We start from the raw sequence: 24743 nt of genomic DNA, 5'->3' as shown, positions 1-24743 counted from the left end.
GTTTTCTTATTTTCACATACTAATTAAACAAGCTGATATAAATTTATAATTAAATATCGATAGTCTGTCGCAATTTTAAGAATGATACAGAGTATTGGGTTGTGCGACTAAAGTCTCGTGATTTTACATTATAGTCCACGTCACCCGAATAATCATTCACAATTGTCCACAAATATGAATAAAATCAATTCTGAATGATTAAATTCCTCTCTGAAGCTTTAGTAACAGGACATTGCGAGCTTATGGGCTAATGCCACTTGCTAATTCGGGTGACGCGAACTGTAGTGTAACCAATAGATAAACCGAAGTTATGCGTATGCTACAACTTCAAAATTCCGTACATGTTCAGAAAACAGGATAGAGTGTCCAGTCAGTCAGAAAGCTGTGCGTCGCACAGTGGTCGGTAACTGAGAAAAAGCGGTCAAAAATCTTTATTCCGAAACAATGGAAGTTGACGGACGTCTGTCTACGGCTCTATACGTAATTATCCTTTCTGAATCGACTGCAACTACTATGAAAGTGATTAGATGAACCCCTACTGCAATACGTGCAGTTACATATACAGAATGGTCCAAAAGCCCTCGCATAAATGTCAAAAACTGCAAAATATAACCAAAGGAACAACGTAGAGGAGTAATAAAGATGAGGAGACATTGGGGAGGACATAGAACAATGAAAACCGCCATCTTGAAATCCACCATCGTGAATCATACATACAGTTTATAAATTGAAAACATAACATGTTGACGCCTTATGTGAATTGGACATCGCTAGCCAGTACGAAGTTATGACAGTTGTTAATATGCATTCGAGAAGCGGTTACAGGTTCAATGTACTCCCCCTCTAATTGTATGTGCAGCTAGTGTGTTTGGCCTTAGGATACAAAATTAAAGTTCGCGGTTTTGCATTTGCACCATCTTCGAAGAAACACTAATGCTTACTAGAATATAATTTAGTTCAGGATTACGTTGCTTCGGCAAGGTTAAAAGACTCAATATAAAATTTTCTTATATAGTATTGCATTGACGTGTAATATACAGCAGCTCCACATGATTGATAGTTTATCACTGCACTACGTATGAGACTTTCACTACAACATTGATTCAGGGACGAAGGACAATCCAAATTATGTACAAGACGCACGCCCTTTCTCTTTGTAAGGCTCAGGTAGCAGATCTCGATTGCGATCACTACAACATTACTCATCATGCATTTGCAGTTAGATGAGGCTGAATTTTCCAGGAGCACTTGGGTGTAGCTAGTTCCAATGCTCAACCTTTGTACTACTCATGAACAACTCAATAAACCCTATTTTACAGATAAGCAAGGATAATCTTAGCCTGTAGAGCTAGTAACATCAGCGTATATACTCCTTGTAGGTAACACTAACAAATCTATCAGATATGACAATACATAACAAATAAAACTCTTCACTAAACACAAGTATTTGAGTTCGATGTACTATCCAACCGCTTTCGTCGACCTCAGAAATGATAAAAATGATTAAAATATATCATACTGTTTGGTTAATATTTTACTGATTTTTCGGCACTTTTATTTGTTCATGTTTACATGCATTTTATAGACAGCGAAAATATACCTATGTCCTGAAACTCCGGATTTGGAAGCAGGAGATATAATCAAATATCAATACCGATTTAATAGCAAGCGAAGTAGACAAAATCGATTTTTAACCGCTTTTTCTCAGATTCCGACCACTGTGCGTCGGTGAGAATGGCCATCCGGAAGTGCACTATGAAGAACATACCATTGCCAGTGATATACTTCTATGAGGTGAAACTGAGACGTTCTGTTTTTAAGTAAGAAGACTAAAATGACACACAATCTTTAAATCTTTATGTTGACGAATCCGTTAGATCACATAGCTACTTTATCGATTATACTAATTGACATAGAAATTCATCACTAATATTACAGTGAAACCTGTCAACTTGGCCATCTCTCTAAGTTGGCCACTGCTTATCTTGGCCTAGTTCGTCTTGAACCTGCATTTTCCTATAAGACATTCGTTACTTCCTACACTGTAAGTTGGCCACCTGTCTATCTTGGAAGTTGGCCACACTGAAGCAATGTTTACCTTATGATAATAATGATAAATTTACCTGCATATCCTGGCCATGCAAAACACCGTTTTGTTATTTTTCTTAACTCTTTCGTATTTCCGTATGAGAGCTAAATGTTCTGTATTTGTTACTGGAGACAGAGAAGCATAGATTCCCACGATTTTTTCTTGGAGGTCAATGGCCAGAACACTACCGTCATAAAGGAGTGGTGAAGGAAGATGTGAATAAGAGAAAGCACATACAGGAATTCAGGAAATGGTTGTACGAATTTGTTTATCCTGTCTGTTTTGGTAAAATCATTAGCTATATCAACTTCTCTCATCAGTGGGGAGCTTTAGTAATTCTGGAAAATTCTCAAGGTTAAAACTAACCATCTCAATTGTCAACTATTGGCACCTGTCGGCATGTCAAAAGATAGCGGAGTTTTTGAGATATGAATTCCCTCAAGATTTGCTCAAAACATATTTTGCTCCGAGGGAAACACTTCTAGCTCATTAACAAGAGGTAGTTAACTACAATATTAGAATGTGCATATCTGCCAAAAAGAATAAAACAAATACGTCTAGAATGAACCACCATTCAGTAACAACTGAAAAGAAATCATATAAATTGCATATGAATTTCTCAATTTATAACTTAGCTTTTCTTGTTTTCAATCTGAATAACTCGGTGTACTATAATATCAATTTCAATAAACTGCGAACATACACTTCTATTTCATGGTTGTTTGTGTTATTGTGTTTTCAATCCGAATAATCCAATGTACCAGACTAGTTTTCAGGAAGAGAAAGGTATGCACATATATTAAACATACTATAGTAATACTTTCTAGTGCTGTATATTTTTATGATTACCCTATATACATTACTTATAAGTAGCTATCGTCCCACTGCTTATTAAAATTTTACAATCAAGTAATACTGGAAATCCTATTCTAAAAATACACAAATCACACTGATTTTTTGTAAGTTAGCCACTTTTCGTTAAAAATAAAGCAAACCACTGTCACAAGTTCTGGTTTCATGAAAGCAATATGATATTTAAAAATGATCAAACATTGTTTATTTAAATGTACGTATGTTTCGAATTACGGTCCAATGTAATTTCACAATGGTGTGTTGCTAACTCGTTTTCCAGTATTTTGTTTGCAGTATTTTTTTTTTGAGGACACTTAAAATGTGTCAATCATTGGCGGATTCGAAGTTCTGTTTCTTAACGGTTGAAACAGAACTTTATACGAAAATGATACTAATTAAATTTCTTGCTTCTAAAAAGCCACAAGTTGTCAGTTGATCATTGTATAAATTTTTCGGCAGAGAATCTCCCAACTCCCTGAGGCTTCATTGAGTGTAAGTATCAAAATAAAAATGTTAGAGTTTGCTCTGTCTATATAATTAAAATTGTGTCCTTCAGTATACGGAAACCAATTCCAGACCCGGAAGGACTCAATGCTCTTTAAATTTCACGTTTAGCAATCTGATGTTCCAAACTCCGTGTTGAGAAAAATGTTAAAATTTCAAACCTGTTTGATAGCTTTCGTGTTTAAATAGTGAGGAAGATCCAAGTTCGATTCGAATTATGACTAAGTATACGTCGAATCCGTCTTTAAACTGCAAATTTACGGTTCATTTACTCTCGGTGTAGAAAATCAAGGGCGTCTTTCGGGGATTGGGCAACACTGACAATTACTTCCTTCTCCGCATGACTTTAGTGAAGGTATACATACACATATCAGTGAATAACATGCTAATATACTGTCGAAAGATATGAAACTCACCAGGAAAGAATACTGCCTCTTTCCCTACGTGAAATACGAAATGATATTTCCACTGAAAGTGGAGGTCATAATCCAAATAACCAACTCGAAAGAAAAAACCTACATCTCTAGGAAGATAATGCAATGAGAACGACAATTTTGACTTATTTGTTCCGTATTGTTATTATTGGTCTTGTGTGAATGAAATGTCCGCTTCATGTGCATCATTTTCAAAGCTCAAACATAATAAAAACTACAGTACTTGGTTAATCGAATACTGGCCGTCTATACGCTCAATCCAACTATTGGATTCTTGGCCAAGTAATTCTGGTGTCTACAATGGGAAGAAGTCCTCAACTACGTGATCGAGATGACGGAAGAGGTGGTAGTAGAGAGAGATAGGTCAGTAGCATATGACGGTTGAGGAAAGGCTTCGTAGTATAATTTATGAAGAGATTGCGCCGTCCTCTCAGCAACATATGGACATTGATGGTCGTGTAATAGGTGAACACTATGTTTGTGTAGCATTGATATATGTTTGCAGACAAGTTTGGGCTACATTTCATGGAGTTCAGAACTGTAACAATCTCAAGTGTTGGTTTTAATTTCACAGAGAAACACATGATAGATCACACATTTCATAACGGTAACAATATTTTCTGATGTTAGAGGGGTAGTTTCGAATCTTATTCTGGACGTTAATCATGAACCATGTACTGTTCTGACCGCGATAGGAGATTCATATTTCGTCCAAGGTGCCAATATTCCAAGGTATTTCACAAACTCAGCGAACCTCATACCTCCAGACTCATTCTGTTTGGCTGATATCTACTCAACAGTTTCACAGAGCCACTGGACAACACTGCTACGGTGTTCCCCTGATTCGTTTGAAGTGGCATTAAAACTTTTCCAATGGTCTGCTTCCACGGTGTTCCCGAAAAGCTCATTCGAACATGGTGTTAGTCGGTGCCCACGGGGGCTTATTTCACAATACTGTGTGAACAGAATTACATTTGATAAATCTATGGCAAATTGTTCGTTCATTTGCCATTCCTGGACCAAATGCATTATTATTGTTACTTGAAGCTTGCTGCGCAGAACCCTAACTTTGAGTTCGTAAAGAAAGTTACTCGCAATTATGTGTGCTGCAAGTGCACCTTCACATGTCCCTGTTCAACAACCGATTGCCTTCTGAAAATCCGGATGCCGGAGCCTGTTTGTTGGATGTGTTCTAAATTTGTGTTATTAGGCGTGTTGCCTTAGTCTATTCCTGTGTTTTCTTGCGTAAGATTCCTACCAGACATCAATGCTCGTAGTTCGTTTGCACTTATCTAATACAATATGAAAACATTGTTGTGTAAATTTTCTGTTTATTGCATAAAAATCATATAGGACACAAGTATTTCAAAATTAAATGGATTGAAAGAATTTTAATTATTTTTTACCAGCAATATCAGAAGATCACACAACACAAGGTACACATTTTCAAAATCAAATGGTAGACCTACTTTACCTGTATGAGTACAATCTGCAACTCAAGCTCAGCAAACCGTCTTCCGATACACATTCTTGGTGCATGACTAAAAGGCAAAGAAGAGAACCTGGGTGGCTGAGTAAATTTGGAAAACTCTGGGTCTTCTTGGTGACGTGTTAACCATCGCTCTGGTATATATTTATCCGGCTCAGGAAATAAATCAGGTCTTCTGCTAATCACATGATTCACAATCGCCACGAATGCCTACTGAAATAAGAGAAAACATCATTTATATGAATATTGATGAGTCAAGTAATAAATGTGTAAACAAACATATATGAAGATAATGACTGAGATGGAAATTTATGTATTGAACGAAAGTTAGTAGTAATAAACTAACATATTCTGTGTACGCATGTTCTGTATGAAAACGCTTTCTCTAGTAACTGTACATTATAAACAGACCTTTATAGTCCTGAGTGTCCCATTTACCGTACAATGCAACCCGGAGTGGGGTTTGTATAAATTTTGAACCGGTAAGTGGTGCAATACTAAATTAAGCCTTACTCATGCTGATATTTGAAAACCTACAAACAGGGAATGGAGTTCATTTGTGTACATGTAGTTTCCGAATATCATACGAAATGTAGAACGTTTTAATTATTATTTACAAAGCATGTAAAATGACATATAACACACATGTATGAACCTGTAATTAGTGATATAAAATATTTGTGTTTTAATTTCAGCCAGGTAAATACCATGAATAAATGAGCATTTTAGGAGTATTTTTATTTCAAATGATCAACAGACATTTTTTTGCAGTATTTTAAAATTGAATTTGATATACAAGTATATTAAGTGACATAGTACTGAACGCGTATCTATCTACATTTACCATCATTAGCTTTTTTCACTAACTCTACATATTTCTATTACATCTAATGGGAAGAAACTGGCCATTCTACTCTTATTCCAATAGAAGACCAAACAAACATTCTGGTTGTTTACTCTATAAATATACACATATATAGAGTTTGACATGGATATTGATATGTAGACCGTTTTTTCAAAACCAGTTGATAGTTTTAAGAAGTGCAATCTGTCTTGATGAACAAATGCAATTTCCATCATGTTTGTCTACTAGCGTACAAAATGCAGGGTGGTCCGAAAGTATGGAAACACCTGATAAAAGGTAAACGCTGCAAAATGTAGCTAAAGTAACAAGTAGGTGGGGAACAGGATAGGGGGAAATGTTTGAAGACATCCCACAATGGCGTCCGCTTTTAAATTTTACGCAATTGTCTTAAAATGGAAATCATAGCTTGTGACATGTCATTTTAATAGCAAATTTTCGTAAGCGTTGAGGGCACTGTTATATTTGCTCAAACATTAACCTTAATATTTCTTTCTTGTGTTCCCAACAAAAGTGGTCAGTCATATGGCAAGGGCCCGTACTCTTACAGAACGTCTTTCAAACTCCAGTTACATCAAATCTTGCGGAAAGTGTCGTCTCGAAATGCTTAAACTCATCAACAATTCATTCCTTGAGATGCTGAACATTCCTAATTTTCATCGTATACACAACACACTTCACATTGTTCCACAGGCAGTATTCCAGTAACGTTAGATCAGGGGGAGCGAGGAGGCCACTTTGTCGATCAGTCCATGCATTAGAAAACTGCTGATCAAGGCACTCACGAACAAAGGTACTGTGATTGGATGGGGCACCATTGCGTCGGAAAAAAACTTGCGGAATAAATCATCCTCCCACAGCAGCGATAATAATATGCCATCTTCTAACATGCATCGATAACTTATCACCGTTAGGGTCCATTCAATGAGAACGGAACCACAACGCATGTCCCTGACACGTTATATCTCACTATCATCTTACTGGGAACATCTGTTGCTCCATCAAACCAATGCGGGTTAATATTCGACCCATACCGCACCTTCTGTTTGTTAACCTTGTGCTTCCGGTACGTAAAAGTGTGCTTCATCGGTAAACAATACGTCAGAGAGGAATGTGGGTTTCTGTTAGCTGCTTTGTGGTCCATTAAGCAAATTCTAGACTACATTCTAGGAGTAGTAGGCCCCGGCGTATGGCTCGCCGAGTCAGCAAAAATTTTCTCGATTCTGATTGGCTGAGAGAGGTCACGTGACGTTAGGCCCCGCCCACGCGGGAAATTCAAATTTTCAGGTCACGTGGTATGACGTCATGAGTCACCCTGCGGGGAAATCCCTCACCAGAGATTTTTGAAATTTGTTCCCTTTTACGGGTAAGATGAGTACTTTGATACTTGATTCTGATTGGTTGACAAATGTCACGTGATCTTAGACCCCGGGATATTTGAAATTCGTTCCCTTTTACGTGTAAGATGAGTGCTTTGGTACCTCGATTCTGATTGGCCGGCAGAGGTCACATGATCTTAGACCCGCCACACGGTGAACAGATTACATGGTATAACGTGGGAAAACCCCTCACTCATTTGTTTCCATTTTACGGGTAAGATGATTGCTTTGGTACCACGATGTTGATAGGTTGATAGAAATCGCATAATCTTACACCCCCACCCCAATGCTAGACATTCAGAGTGCTATGACGGCGATCCACCCTAGACCTGGATTTTAGAATTTTGTTCCCTTTTATGGTTATCCTTAAAGTTCCCATGGAGGGTTCAACCTCCTCTTAAATAACCTTTTTGGTATCATGATATTGTACTGAAGTTTACATTAAATATTATCATTCTCTTTGGCAGATAAGATGATTACCAGCTTTCTTACCTTGATGGAGATCCTGTCCTTGAATTAGTAGCCTATGTCTCTGGAAGTAACAATGGTGAAAGAGGGGTCCATCGTTGTCGCTTGTAGATTTCTTATAACACATTGTTGTGAGTTTAAGCGATTTTTTAAACGCTCAGTAAGCGCTTCATTAATGGAAACAGTGTTGCCAGATTTTTTCTTACCTAAACTGCTCCGATTCTTTTCGAAACTGTTCCGCAGAGTGCAAGAAATTTTAAACTAAAATTTTTTCGAACTAAAAAAAATTAAAAATTAAAAATTTTCGAACCAAAAAAGTTTGTTACTAAATATTTCAAACCAAAGTTTCAAACAAAAAATTTTGAAACAAAAATTTCAAACAAAAATTTCGAAACAAAAATTACAAAAAAATTTCGAAACAAAAATTACAAAAAAATTTCAAACTAAAAAATTAAACAAAAATTTTTCGAACGAAAAAAAATTTAAACAAAAAATTTTCGAACCAATTTTTAAAAACAAGTTTCGAACTAAAGTTGTAAACCACATTTGAAAGTTTTCAAATCAATTTTTTGAACTAAATTTAAAACCAAATTTTGGACACTAAAAAAATTCTTTAATTAATTTTTCGAACAAAATCATGTAAACCAAATCTTGGATATATTTTCCACCTTAAATTTTCAAGATTACCATTATTTGAAAACAAGTGTTCAGGGTTTCAAGAAATAATAAAACATATTTTTTTCAACTTGTATTTAACGAAAGGTATGTGCTCTTCTCATACAATTTTATTAACATAATAAATACAGGATCTAGTTAATGAATATTTTGGACGCGTCATCATCTTCGAATCTTGTAGACGTATCCTGTAAAGAAAAAGAAGAAACGACGGATTACTTTAAGAATTTCTTTTTTTTCTGAAACAATAAAAACGAGTAAATATTGATAAGAGAGAAATAAAACTTACTTGTAAAAGATGTATCTGTTTAGGCTCATCTTCCTCCTCGGGTACAAGATGACATCATTTTATCCACTGATGATTGTGTTGTTGGTTTATGAACTCTTCTGGGTACTGCATTTTTCTTGGTGTTGCTCCTTTATGGTCAAGGTCCCTCCTTGGATACGAGATGACCGCATTTCTTCCACTGATGGTGGTGTTGATGGTTTATGAACTCTTGTGGGTACTGCGTTTTTTTCTTCTTGGTGTTACTGCTTTGTGGTTAAGGAGGGAAAAAAGGAAAAGGAAAACAGAAATAGCGGCCTCATTGGGTGTTTACAGTTTTTTCTTTATCTTCTTCTTTTTCCAGTTCCAGCTTCTGTTTTTTAACGTACCCGTACGGAACCGTATCATAGGAATTGAGTTCTTTAAATCGACGTTTTGTGTACTGGATACTGTACATTTTTTCTTCTTTGCGTGTGACGATGGTATGGTCTTTGGTCCTGCATATTTTATGGGGGATAGTGATGGTGACTTGTCCACGGCATTGATTTGTAATCATTTCTTTTAGCGTGTTGAAATTTAATTGCTGTCCTGCATTGTAGTTTAATGTAAATCCTCTAACTTTACATATGTAGCTGGTGACGTTGGTATCTGGATTGTATATTTCTAAGCTGTAATTTTTTGGTCCTCCACTAACAAATGTCTTGATGTACGCTCGTTGGCCATAAGACTCCATCTCATCCGATAAGCATCCCAAGTACGTTGAAGGTTCAATGGTTGGCTCTCCAGGCTTTTCTGTAAATATCACAGAATCCGTGTCGAAATATAAAACACGTTCCTGCAACATTTCCAGGTACTTGTACAGTTCCAGACGTGCCTGACATGTTGTAAATGCACCTAACACGACATTGGTGTTTCGGTTTTGAACAGGCACATGTTCATTGTACCCCCAGAACGCATATAACATCGTATCATTGATGGGTACAATTTGATGGAGTTTGATGTCGGGGGAAGTGAGTTTTTCATAAAATTCTTCCGGCCGATCAATAATTGTGGTCTGGCTAAAGTTTGAACGTTGCGAAAGTTTTCCCCATAATGCGTTAACACAAAGCTTAGATAAACTTCTTCGTACAGGATTATTTTCAATTTTGGACGGATTCAATGCAATACCTTCACGCTCCAGGACGGTTTGTATGAATTTTGATTTCTCTTCTTCTGTGACACAGGAACTGGGCCAGCCAGAAGCTTCCATTTTCGATTTCAAAAATGTATTGATATATTCCGTGAACAAGCCACCTGTTTTCGTGATGGGGTCATATTGTTCAATGTCATAATCCCAAATTTCAAAGATTTCCACCGGTTGATATCCTAATTCTATTGCCTTCTGTATTTCATATGATACCCATGTTCCAGTGAGGCACCGCTCCTGATCGTTGTGTGTACACGGTGCTGTAGGGTCTGGGTTCATTTCTTCGGCACACGCAGCACACAGTGGAAACAATAGTTTCTTGTTGCATCGGTAAGGCAGGAGACCATGATAAAGATGGCGACTTGGTAATATCGTCATTTTGATCAGACCATTGACTTTATTTATTGGTGGTATATTTTCATCACCCTGTAGATAAATTCTAGGATGGCCTACAGGGTATTTAGCACATTTATTCACATAAGGATGAAGCGAGACAATATCGAAATATTTTATTACTTCTCCTGCTTTTTCGTCGACTTGGTGGTGCAATTTCACACAATTGGTCCTTCCTCCAAAAAAGCTATCTCTTGGATTCGGTTCATGTACGGGTGATTCTTCAGATACGTCGCCATTGTTGGATTTTGTTTCAAGAACTGATTAAATTCGCACTCCCACATTTCATGTACAATGTACCCCAATTCACGCAGTCTTGCATTTTTTCTTTGCGTTCGTTCATAACGGAACTCCATGGTGTCTTCTGGATTGCTGTAGATGGGCTGATTACGGCCTGTAGTAATACATACTTTACACCCGTGATAAAAACAGCCAGCATGCTCGTAGATGTGCTCCTCTAACGTCTCAGGATCTTGGTAGTAGCCATCAACATGGAATCCCGCAATAAACACTTCTTTTTGTCGGGCCGCATGTAAGATTTTTTTTCCTTCGGTTTTTTCAATGTAGGCTAGCCATTGCATTGCAGCGATCGATTGGGTACTTCTCCATCGATAGCCATGTGCCGGTAGAATTCCAATGGTGTTGGGTTTGAGGAAATTCCGACGGAATACTAAATTGGAAGCACTTGCAATCGTGATCGTCTCCAAGAAGGGATTCACTTTGGTTTCTGCTTCAAATGACGTCATAAACGAAACGCATGCTTGTCGCAGTACATTGACATCTTGAATACAATAGTTGATAATTTCTTTCTGGAAATCAAACGTGTCATTACGATGATCGTTGTACCAATGCATGAACTTGTTCCTGTCTTTGACGGCCATTTCATTTGCACCATAATACTTCGTTTCTGGAAGTGGTCCAATATACGATTGATTTTCTTTGGTGTTGAAGAAATGCGGGAAGTATCCTTTGGTTGCGGGTAAATTGAACGCTTTTGACAATTTACTTAATGCCATAGGCAGGAAGTTCAAAGAGTCAATGAACGTCAGATTATTCAAGGTTAAACTCAGTATCTTGGTCCCATTTAATATGACGTCAGGTCTCCATTGGCATTGTTCGACCATGGTCTTTAATATAAAATGCCCATCGTAGCCCTTCGAGTTGTGAGCGAGACAGAAAATCCTATTTATATTGGGACGACGTTCCCGCAAGTACTGGAGAAAATCATAAACTGGATCCTCTCCTTGGAAAATATGCTGGCGCTGACCACACGTACTGCAAGACTGTTGGATATTATCGTTTTCAACACATGCGTAACATACTTGTTGTGCAACCAATAAATTCGGAACGTGTACATACGTATTATCGTCAATATTTTTGTCCTGCATAGATTCTATATCATAGAATATCAATAAGGCTTTCTTTGCGTGCATGAGCGAAGGAACACCAGGTTTCAAGCATTGTCGATCAGGAAGCATAAAACATTGATGTGATCCCGGAACAATCTTCTTACATCCATTGCAAAAGATCTCATTACAATCATGAATGCGTTGTCCACTTCGCACAAAAGAATAAACTCTGTAGCATTTACTACATTGCTTCACCATTTTGCATACAGGTTCTCCTTGATGATATACAATATTACGATGATTATTAAAACATTCTTCGCCGTAAAATTGACGATTGCACTCGTTGCACAGCACTAGCGTTTGATTATTGTCGCATAGTGGTCTCTGTAAACATTTGGAGCATGTTACAGGACAATTTTTCACATGTTCATTACGTTTACTATACTTTTTATGGCACGCTTCACAGTAGAAATTGGTTGCAAAACAAGCAGTTAAAGATTGAATGATGTCAAAATGTCCAGCCAAACAAATCAAATTTATGGGAGTGCGATTTTTATCGTTGGGCCCCTCGTACATGATATCATGGCCTGTGAAACTAGTATACACTGTAATTTTATATTCTTTGAGGTATGACTGGAATTGTCGTATTTCATTTACACTGGCACCATGATCCAAATTCACTCCTGCATTTGCACATAATGCATTCACTTCATCGTCCACAACACATTTTCTCTGATTTTTATATTGCTTATGTCGTTTCATATCTGTATTCTTGTATTTTTTCAGGCCAATAGCAATAACAAGGGCGTACGCCAGACACCTTGAATCTTGATTTCTTACGCGTACAATCCCTCGCTTGCTTCGTAACAATTCTTCGTTTTGAAGTATTCCTTGGCGCAAACCACCACCGTAGCCACGTGGAATATCCACACGATGGAAATGAACGGTAAATGGTTCGTGAAGAAGAAATGAATTGTTACTTTGTAAAACTCTTTCGAACGAGGCCCACATTGTTTCCAGTGTTAGGTTTCGTGCTTGGCGAAAACTCACCCAAAACGGCTTATTCGTGCTGCGTGGTGATATTACCGATAAACCAACCATCGCCTCATCGTCGACATTGGATAATAAATGGTCCAGCATTGATTGGAAACTATTATGCACATATTGGATAATATCGGTTCCTATGGGTGGTGCGTTGAATTGAATTTCGAGCATTCTGCCCTCAATGTTAAATCGTCTATAATGACGAGTGATTTCATTACGAACAGTAAAACCCGATTCGGCCATGGTTAAAAATGAAAACAAACAAACAGGTACAATTGCGATAAATGTGTAAGGGAAAAAAGGAATTGACCAGCGTGAATTTACTACAAAAGAAAAGAAGAAAGAAAAATCTTAATCACCTGATAAACAGGAAATCATAACATTCATGATAAATTCTTAACTAAGCAATTCATGTAAAGGTCCTGAGTTTGATTCCCTGGCGGTGGCGTTCAGAATCCCATTATGAAAGCACGTGTACTAGAAATCAAAGTTTTTTAAAAATAATTATGTTACTGAAATGAGTGTTTTATTGCTGTCATACTGGAGACCATTGCATCAGCATGTAACTGACCTATCATTCTATAGTGCTAAAAAAGAATGCATGAATGAATGTTTCAACAGTACTGAGATGTGATAAAGCACGCGTAAGCATTTTTTCTACTCACAACGACCTTTAAATGATGCGTTTGCAAGTTGAAGAGATACACCAACCATTAACGTTACACATACGTAATTGTCAAAACAAAATCTGTATAGCGTAAAACTTTTAACCAAATATTCATGCACTCTTTTTATTTAAGCGGTTAGCGTACATGCTTCTAACGTGGAAGGCCCTGGTTCAATCCTCGGTGGGGTTTGCTTTTCCACGTCGGATCGCTGTCAAGCCTTTTCTGAAATTTAATATTCTCACGCGTTATCATACATTCTTTTCAAAACTAAGCTAAATGGTTGACGTACACACCTCTGGCCCAGGTTCAATCTCGGGTGGTTGTTCGAATATCACGTTAAGCTGAAGGGACGCTAAACTAAAACAATGGTTTCAAAGGGTATCGAACAATATTATTCTCAGGCATAGTTTCTGAAATTTTGTAATGCATTCTTTTCAAAACTAAGCGCACACATCTTTGACCATGGTTCAATTCCCGACGGGAGTTCACATTCAACATTAACCTGAAGGGACGCTAAACCATATCATTTATCGTGCTTACTTCTAATGTGTGGGGGGTTCCTGATTCGTACTCCCACTTTTCCATTCCACTAATTTCTTCATAGTCTAAATATTTCGTACTAAAAGTAAAACAGTGTATTCGTGATCCGCCCACAAATATGAAATAAAAATGATTTTCGAATCTTGTGTGAAAAATAAAATCTCACTGAACTTACCTCAAATTCAATGAACAAAAAGTCGGTGCAATGAAGCTTAAATGAAGACACTTTTAAAAAACAGACCTTCTCATTCGATAGTTGAGAGCGGTGTAGGATTTGAAAAATGAAATTTAGATTTTTATTTAGGTCGCTGTGAAAACGACGTCACCGTCAACCAATCAGAAACGAGGAAATTCATAAAATGACATCACAACGAACCAATCAAAACGTTCGCTGCTTTTGTCATGAATCACGAACCAAAACGATGTGTAACAATCGATCGTGACGTCACTCATGTTTCTCAATAGTTACAACATCTAGTATCGCAGTTCTGATCATGACATCATCCCAAATGCCTTCTGTCAGGATCATGTCACTACCTGTCGTAACTGTGACGACATTTCATTTTCCTCATAGTCCGTAAGAAAATGTCAATGTTTGCTTTTTTCATGAATCATGCTGACACGTTCGTAGTAAAACAAAAGTAATACAACATCCGCTGACGTTTGCATTTCAATCATATGTACTTCTATGTCAACACACAAAGAAGTCTATCAGCATTTTATTTTAATCCATGAACGGAAGCGTTACACTGTCAGATTTATTTTCTTAAAGTATATGTGTATCCTTTTCAAGAAACATGGTTCGAAACCTACCAAGCATGATTAAATCCGATCTCATTTAAGCGGTTAGCATACACATCTTTGGTTTGAAAGACCTGAGTTCGATTCCTGGAGAAACATTTTTTAGGATTTTTCTAAAACTTGGTTTAAATTTCTAGTTCGAAAATTTTAAAGTTTAGTTCGATAAAAAAGTTTGATTTGAAAATTTTTAGATGTGATTTACATCTTTAGTTCGAAACTTTTGTTTTTAAAAAAATGTTTTAGTTCAACAAAATTTTGTTTCAATTTTTAGGTCGAAAAATTTTGATTTGAAAATTTAGTTCGAAAGTTTTTAGTTTAAAATATTTTTTCGTTCGAAAAATTTTTAATTTTTTTAGTTCGAATTTTTTTTGGGTTCGAAAATTTTAAAAAAAATAGTTCGAAAATTTTTTTGATTTGAAAATTTAGTTCGAAAGTTTTGTTTAAATTTTTTTTTTCGAAAAATTTGTTTAATTTTTTTAGTTCGAAATTTTTTTTGAAATTTTTGTTTCAAAATATTTAGTTCGAAAATTTTTTGTTTGAAATTTTTGTTACATTTTTTAGTTCGAAAAAAATTTAGTTTAAAATTTCTTGCACTCTGCGGAACAGTTTCGAAAAGAATCGGAGCAGTTTAGGTAAGAAAAAATCTGGCAACACTGTTTCCATTAATGAAGCGCTTACTGAGCGTTTAAAAAATCGCTTAAACTCACAACAATGTGTTATAAGAAATCTACAAGCGACAACGATGGACCCCTCTTTCACCATTGTTACTTCCAGAGACATAGGCTACTAATTCAAGGACAGGATCTCCATCAAGGTAAGAAAGCTGGTAATCATCTTATCTGCCAAAGAGAATGATAATATTTAATGTAAACTTCAGTACAATATCATGATACCAAAAAGGTTATTTAAGAGGAGGTTGAACCCTCCATGGGAACTTCAAGGATAACCATAAAAGGGAACAAAATTCTAAAATCCAGGTCTAGGGTGGATCGCCGTCATAGCACTCTGAATGTGTAGCATTGGGGTGGGGGTGTAAGATTATGCGATTTCTATCAACCTATCAACATCGTGGTACCAAAGCAATCATCTTACCCGTAAAATGGAAACAAATGAGTGAGGGGTTTTCCCACGTTATACCATGTAATCTGTTCACCGTGTGGCGGGTCTAAGATCATGTGACCTCTGTCGGCCAATCAGAATCGAGGTACCAAAGCACTCATCTTACACGTAAAAGGGAACGAATTTCAAATATCCCGGGGTCTAAGATCACGTGACATTTGTCAACCAATCAGAATCAAGTATCAAAGTACTCATCTTACCCGTAAAAGGGAACAAATTTCAAAAATCTCTGGTGAGGGATTTCCCCGCAGGGTGACTCATGACGTCATACCACGTGACCTGAAAATTTGAATTTCCCGCGTGGGCGGGGCCTAACGTTACGACGTGACCTCTCTCAGCCAATCAGAATCGAGAAAATTTTTGCTGACTCGGCGAGCCATACGCCGGGGCCTACTACTCTAGGTCTTTTAACACAAAGCATTAGTTGCATTGCAGTTAATAAGGTTATCATTTATTCAGTGAAATAATACGCATGATCGAGGTGCGAGTAACAATACTTTCTCGGGATACACTATGCGTGCTTCTCTTTACTGACTGATGCGAACACTGTCACCGTTGTTACCTTGCCTGTTGCTGTGCGTGGTCTACAAGTTTTGGGTTGATCTGCCTCAGGTCCTTTTTCTTGGCATTTACTCAGCACCCTAAACATAGTGCCATTACTAATGGAAAGTTCTTTCCAGATGACGGCCATTAAAATTGTTGCCAATGAATGTGTGCTTCGTTTTTCAGAGATTAGCTCGATCTCAATGTGCTTTGCATGCGCCTAGACAATTTTCTGTTAGAAAATTACTTACAATGATACAAGCAAAGAAACAGTCTTAACTTCGCAGTGGTTGGCGTTAGAGCAAAAGTAACAGTACCATTCAATTATTTCTATTTACACTTTTCGTTATCTCATGTACACTAATGAGCTCCATTTGGTATCTCTAAGTTTTAAAAAAAATTACTTGGACAAGATTTAAATTTGGCACATCGCTTAGACATGTACCACTTCCAGTTTTCACTTTATACCGTCCAACTTCCTCCCTCGCCAACTCTGGATTGTGTTGTAAATGGAACACCTTGTACGCAATACAGTGAACACATATCAAACAAGTTAACAAGAGATCACGTTGCACTTTATTTTACAAACAAACAATATGAAACAGCATTACAACAGGTGCTCAACATGTCTTCCACTTCTAGTCATCTTTTTGCACGCCAAATCACATTCTAAATTTGGCATTGAGCATGTAACATCCACTTGAACTTTTATAATAAAATTCTGAATAGTAATCTTCATAGATGTACTGACATCTTGGAATTGTTCTTGAACAATTTTAGTTACGAGCTCCAGTCAAGTTGTGACTGGACGGAAATAGGGGGATATGCTATTAAAAAACCTTTAGACCACAGATAGGGTTATTTCAATTCTCAGAAGTCAAGAGCCACTCCATCCTACCAAAATATCCTGGTTATCACAATGAAACCAACTCGAAACTAGCTATACCTCAACAAAACATATTGTTTCTTTCACTGAATATATCATTGTCGAAGAAAAACACACGATCACTACCAGAAACGGTCAGAAGTCAGCATTTACTAACCTGGGCGGTATCCTGGAATCATTAAACTGAATTATTCGTAGCACAATCGGAGCACGAACACTAACAATGTAAAAGAACAGACAAAATAAATACTTATGTCCGATTGGGACGGTTGTACGTGAAACACCAAGTACTAATATGTACAGATAAGGATTCAAATTTATTAAGGTAAAATAGGTCCAAAACATGTAAAGGTGATAATTTTGTCTTCCTTTTCTCCAGGATTTATTCATACCTTGATGATATGAGGAGTGATTCGGGGCGAAATTCCAACGAAGTGTTTTTCCAATCGTGCTCAACGTAGATTGACAGTATTTTTGCAGTACATTTACTTCCATTTATTCAACGTCCCCTAACCCATTGATTCAAAGTTTTCCTTATCTAGAGAGAGACCATGGGCAAACTTTGTACTCAGTCGGAATATTATCTGTGTAGATGTTGAAAAATTCGACAACATTGGGGTTCTCCTGAATGCTAACCTTAAGCTTTTCTTTCATAAAACCATTCAATTCTTTCAAAATGTTCTTTTTCAAAGGATTGTCCAAGTTTCTAATGGATGCCGTTACATATTCGTAACTGTAGGTACAAAACAGTTCTATCTGCAAATCATTAATCTTATCTGGCTGAAAAAGTTGATGTGTTTGGAAGTTGCATCTGTATCGTTTGGTTCCAGAGGAAACACCAACAGTTTGTTCTCAAACAAGAAACAGCAAACTGAATCCACAACGACCGGGGAATTTTGAAAGTATCAGTAAAAGAAGAGGAAAGCGTAGAAAAGAGATTAAAGATAGCTTACGAGAATAAAGAGATAAAGAACCCCGCCCAAAATTTGGTAAATTATCTCTGCTGAAACCAACATTTGACATATTTGATATCGTCTTGGCTGCAAATGAGAAAAGTGGCCACGTAAAACTTCTAAACGTACCTATAAATAACTTGAGAATACGAAACTTTTAAGATCAAATACCTTTCAAGAACTGCGATAGTTAAATGTTTGTATAACTAAAATGATACTTACTCCTTTCGGTACATGATAACCAGATAAGACTACATCCGTTGGAACAATTCTTGCTACAACACTTATGACAGGTAGAAGCCTACAGTACAAAAAGAGAATAGTTTTAATATTTTAGTTTCTTTAAGTCTATACAATTATATAAACATTATAGTGAGTTGCTTATCAAACTACTACCGCTAGAATATATAATTATCAATAGTGTTGTGCACGGGAGTATTTCTGGTCTCGTCTTGTCAACTTTGAAGAAGAGTCGTCTCGATTGTCGAAAAAGTCTTTCTAGTCTCGCCTTTGTCCTGTAAATTTATGAAGTCTACAAAATTTATGTCGAGATTGTCTTCTTAATTCCATTTAGAAGCTATCAGAATCCTTTGTCATTATGAGAAGTCCACAAAGTGTGTGGTATAAAAATATTTAACAAATATTATATTGATTGAGCTGAGCGAGCGAAGCTCTTATACTCCGGTTAGCCGTTTGGTTGTCCGCGAACTCCTCCTAGACCGTTTGGGCGATCTCAACCAAACTTACCACGCTGATAGAGTATGTCGTGCTGAGTAACAACATAGGTCGAAATAAAAAATCCGATGTACCATCGAGGAATAATCACCGAAAAACGCTTAAACCTAGACCGTTTGGCCGATCTCAACCAAACTTACCACGCTGATAGAGTATGTCGTGCTGAGTGACAACATAGGTCGAAATAAAAAATCCGATGTACCATCGAGGAATAATCACCGAAAAACGCTTAATCCTAGACCGTTTGGCCGATCTCAACCAAACTTACCACGCTGATAGAGTATGTCGTGCTGAGTGACAACATAGGTCGAAATCAAAAATCCGATGTACCATCGAGGAATAATCACCGAAAAACGATATTTAAAATAAAGTTAAGTATAATTTTTAATTTTATTTTTTTTCATACAGAAAGGCGCCAAAAAAAGATTTCTTGAACAATCATAACAAAATAACAAAATTTGTAGACATGTCTCAAATAGTGAAATACATTCCTATTTTACCAATAAAACCATATACTATACCATCTAAAAGTAAATTAAAGTCTACGGATGTCAAGAAGGTCGCTCAAGAATTTGCGAACAATTAACCAAAATTAGGCAACAATTTCTTTGGTGAAAAATTATTGACTATATCATCACATGGACGCACCGACATTCCAAAGATTCAACAAAAAAAGAAACTAATAAAACAAAGAGTTCTCGAGACTAAAACTATTCCTGAAACGCCAGTGACTGAATTCGCAACATTTCAATTGCCGCAAACGATCAAAGACAAATGTTTTAAAAAGTCACAATAAACTGATTACGTAGCTTAAGCTCGCTCAGCTCATTTCATTGCAATCGAGTATATCCATTGCATTCCTAGTTATTGAAGTGCATTCTGTTATGACTTGCATGCCCTTAAACGCTGATAAATGTAATAATTATGTTCGTAGAGTCACTTCTTAAATTTATACTTGCATACTATGTATTATGCACAACTAAAACAATGTTTAAGATCTGAGACTTGGGTGAATTAGTATTGCCCACGAGACATGTAAAATTTCGTGTCTGGTCTGGTTTCGAATTATACATATCGTCTCGTTTACTTCCCTACTCATCAAATTACTACAGATCTACTATATCTAGATACTTAAAAGTAGGACAGAAAACCCATTTTATCAAGGAAGCTAAGGTTAAGAAAGGATTTTTTGAAATAAGTATCCGTTGCGGAGAGGGATAAGGATGATTTCATTTTTGTAGCTAAGAAATAAGTATCTCACGATTCCCTGAAGTTAGGGAAATGAGACTCAGAATATAAAATTTTCGTTCCAAACCAGTGAAAATGTGTTTCATCGTAATCAAACATTCTGCTTCTGAAGACGGAAACGGTGTCAAACGCTTAACTAATTAAATATCTGATTTTATATTCATGAAATTCAGAATATGAGAGTTCGGTTCAGTTAGAATTGTAAAATTCTGTATAAAAACTCTATTAAAAATACGGGAACACATCTTTCAGAGTTTTTACGCTCCTCAAGGAGAATTGGACAATTTACATAATTCAAGTAATATTTAGAACATTCAATTTTCCGGTTTTGTATTTACTAACCTTATTCTTTTCGTGCGACGGACGAACGGTTCTGGCAGTTATTACATATAGTAATTACTTGAGTTGAGTTGTTGATTTTTGTTTAGCGTCCCGTTCAGCAGCGAGGCTATATGAGACGTGGACCTACTGATTAACGTGGAATCCGAACCACATGAGCTCCCGCCGGGAATCGAACCCGGGTCTCCCACGCCAAAGTAATTACTTGATATTGTAGTAGTATGGAATAGGTAATTATCTTCAAATATATTTTTTGCTACGACAAGTTGCATGTGACGTGCAATTATAAGTTTTATTCCCTATATGCAAGGGCGGATCCAAGGGGGGGCTACGGGGCTATAGCCCCCCCTTGACGCTCAGGTTTACACTGGATAAAATGGGCTTCAATTCTGCTTTGCACTGGATAAAACGGCAAATTATGGTTTAGCCCCTCCCTTGATCATATCCTGGATCCGCCACTGCCTATATGCTTTTAATACTAACTGAAATAAGGGTAAGCAAGCTTCTAAATTCAACTCAAGAGATTTATGAGTAGGTCTATTCGTTCCTCAATAAGTTCACAAGACTTATCTACTTATAAGAGAACTTAACAATTTAATGACAAAAAATTGTTTCCCCCAGGCTAAGAAAATAAACCTTAAATTTAGATTTGAAATTCGTCATGTATAAAAGGATGTACGATAAACCCTACATGTATAAGATGTGACCAAAATAATTTTCCAATTTAACTCTTGTAAAAAAAAGTTATTACATTCTGATACAATATAATGTATAATTTCTTTGAAAATTACCGATTATCTTGTTTATTAGGATTGAAATAGGGCGCTGATAAGAACGGTAAAAATATTTAAATTCACCTCGAGCTTTAATGTTTCCGCAAACTCTTGTAGAAAAAAAAATATTTGATTTGGGTGCAATATAACTTATTTTCTCATTAGAAGATCATTCTCTTGCTTGGTGTTGAAATTGGTGGAGAAAAAGAAATGAATGTACCATCGAACTTATTTACCATCTCACGATACATTTAATAAAAAGATCTCTAATTCGAACGCAACACATTGTTTGTCCTGTTTGGAGCTGAAATAATAGGTAGGGGTGAGATTTCATCGTATTGTAACATAATCGAAAAATTACAGAAGGAAGTATATTTGGCCGAATGCGATATCTTGGCCCCGTGCACGGTATGAACTCGCCCGACTATGATCAAGCATGTGTGTCAGTGTAATGTGTTTGTATTTTCTTTTGGGTCAGAAATCACGCCCAAATTCAACTGTTTATGGGGGACTGAGTTGCACAACTTTTCAAGGTGTTTGCAGTTTCTAGCCGCGCGGAGAATGCCCCAAAACGTAGTCATTTTTGCGAGGGTTATGTTGTAGCCCTTTATAACAAAAAGCTCAGTGTTTCAATGTTCATAAAAGTGAGGGTTAAAAGAAGGTTTCCCAAGAGGGTTTGTGGTGGTTGGCGGCTTCTGTCACTCTGAAGATTTACAAGGTGAAGAAGAACTGCAAAATTAACTTAAATTACTGTTATGAGGGCATCCTGAGATTGATTTACGAGCAGGAGCTAAAGAATTTATGGAAACGAGATCAACATGGGCTGCACCTATTAAGGCAAAGCTTCATCACACACCTCAAGATCAATCGTAGCATTCGACCAGGATATGGAGAAGGCTACTAGAATACAGGCAATGTCTTTCAACAAGATACCTACGAAATCTCTACATGGAAATCTTCAATGCCCCTTTTGTGGATATTGACAGCGCATGTGACTTGAAAGGGATTTACGCAAGAGGCATGTGCCAACTGTTAGTGTACTCTGGAAGCTGTGAAAGAGGAATGGATCAAGCGTCCCGCAATAGTTCTCCAACGGAGCCTTTTGGAATGAAAATCATTATTCGGCCAGGCCATTATTCGGAATCAGGGGAGACATCAAGCACTTATGCACCTGATGCTAAGGGCGCCGATCTTGGGGAGGCCAGGGGAGCCCGGGCCCCCCAAATGCTTATGTGCGTCCCATGCATTTTTATGAATATATATTTTTATATGCGTATTTTATTGTTCTATGTATTCTTTATGAATAGGGAAACCCATAGTTACAGAGAAATTGGTGCTATTGTGTGGTGCCATGGATTTTTGAGCTATCTGGTAAGCAAAATTGGGTCATATACACGTGGAACAGCTTCTGTCTTCTTCTTCTTCTTCTTCTTCTTCTTATTATTATTATTATTATTATTATTATTATTATTATTATTATTATTATTATTATTATTATTATTAAGTGAATATGTGGACTCACTAAGATTGTATCGCTCCTGGCTACGATACTTGGCAGTGCTGCCTCTACTGGCGAGTGTTTACACTGTCATATACAAAATTTCCGATCTTCAAATCTAGATACATACAAGCTCACGCTAAATTGTATAAAACAAAATGATATAAAGTTATGAAGATAAAAAGAGGATGTTAACAAATTTAAGTTATAATTTAAAATGTAATCTTATTGCAACTCAGAAATAAGTTAAGTCTATCTTTAACAACAAACCTTACCATTGAAATTCTTCAATACAATCGTCCCTTTCTCTATCTAAAATTCCACACACTAAATAACTGTTAATTAGCAGAAATAATGGCTTTCTAAACTAAATCATATACCTCTCATTTATCTGAACTTAGAATGTACTTTCAGTAGGTAACACATAAAAATAGGTCTACAAAAATGAATTATATAATGAAATTACGAACCTTAAATATATAGTTGGATACAACCAATCTGTATAATTGATTCTCATATACATGTATATAACAGCGGCGTAGCGTAAGGGAAATCCGGCATCCCCTGTTAATAAGAAAAAGTACGTATTTCATTATATAAATTGTTTGCTTGTAATTATCACAATTATTTTCACTGCAATCTTCTGGCGCGCTCTCTCGACTTACTTTGACAAGAGGAACCTACGCATGCGCGTCGCTCAGATGCACATTTTCTGTCTTTCCTCCTGTCGTATGCTATTTTCCTCGGGCTTCCAGGCCTACTGAAAGTATCGAGGTTTTCGTCTGCTTTCTGTTGAATGCGCATGCGCAATACTTCTCTTCTCACTCCTTTTCGTCCCTTGCAACCCTACATTTGCTTTAGATATACGCTGGCATATTCAAGTATTTCCAACTGTATATACTTTGAACTAAGCTATAGTTTCTGAAAAGAACGTACGAGCCCTAATATAAAGGAAATAGAACAAAACGGAAATGGTTAGTTCAACGCATTTTTGAAGCATGCCGGTTATGTAAATAATAGTATTAAAATAGTTATGCCTTAATCGTAACTAAATGCATCGTAATTGTAATCTTCATCGTAAAGGAGCTCACAGACACAGGCATAAATTTAAAACATTCTGTAGAATTACGGTCACCGATCTGGTAGAACAAGAGAGCCACCACTCCCCGTCACTCGCAAAGATTGTGCCAGGGCCCTTCAGTCACTGGCACAAATCTCGGGGACATAAGGGGAACATGTTCCCTACAATCTTGTCCCCCTCCAATAATCCCATTTGAGATTGTGATGATGATGATTTCTATCCGACTGCCACAAAGGAAACTGATGTCCTTTGACTTGTTTCATTTTTAAAAAAGAATCGTATTCTTTAATATTTCATTGTCATTAATTATTAGTAGTCTATTTTCAACTATTTGTTTAATTCCTGTAACAATTCCTATAATGCTATTGTGGTAATCATAATTTTGCTCAGATAAGAGTATTGTTGCGCCAAATATAGGCCTGATTGATTTTCTTTCATAGTTTTGGGGAAGTCATTATTTGTATTGTTATAAAACAAATGTCCTAAAATTTTAATGTGGATCATTGTGGATGCGTAAGTAGAAACATGTCAATTATTATTATGCATATATTCAAATTTCAGAATGTGCTC

The 24743-nt window shown here is 36.7% G+C and overlaps 1 protein-coding gene across 1 annotated transcript in view; it reads right to left on the bottom strand.

Moving 5' to 3' along the window:
- Positions 1 to 431: 431 nt before the first annotated feature.
- LOC145682333 (putative cytochrome P450 301a1, mitochondrial) overlaps positions 432 to 24743 on the bottom strand; it is a 45974-nt gene continuing 21662 nt past the window's right edge. The window contains exons 9-11 of the mRNA XM_081753908.1: positions 18722 to 18800; positions 5354 to 5578; positions 432 to 599 (exon numbers count right to left, since the gene is read on the bottom strand). Of these exons, the coding sequence (XP_081610034.1) occupies positions 432 to 599; positions 5354 to 5578; positions 18722 to 18800 (472 nt within the window). The remainder of the gene's footprint in view (positions 600 to 5353; positions 5579 to 18721; positions 18801 to 24743) is intronic.

This window comes from Thermobia domestica, chromosome 3 (genome assembly GCF_964235325.1).
Source record: "Thermobia domestica chromosome 3, izTheDome1.hap1.1, whole genome shotgun sequence".
Lineage (NCBI taxonomy): Eukaryota > Metazoa > Arthropoda > Insecta > Zygentoma > Lepismatidae > Thermobia > Thermobia domestica.
This window is presented reverse-complemented; position numbering and strand designations above follow the sequence as displayed.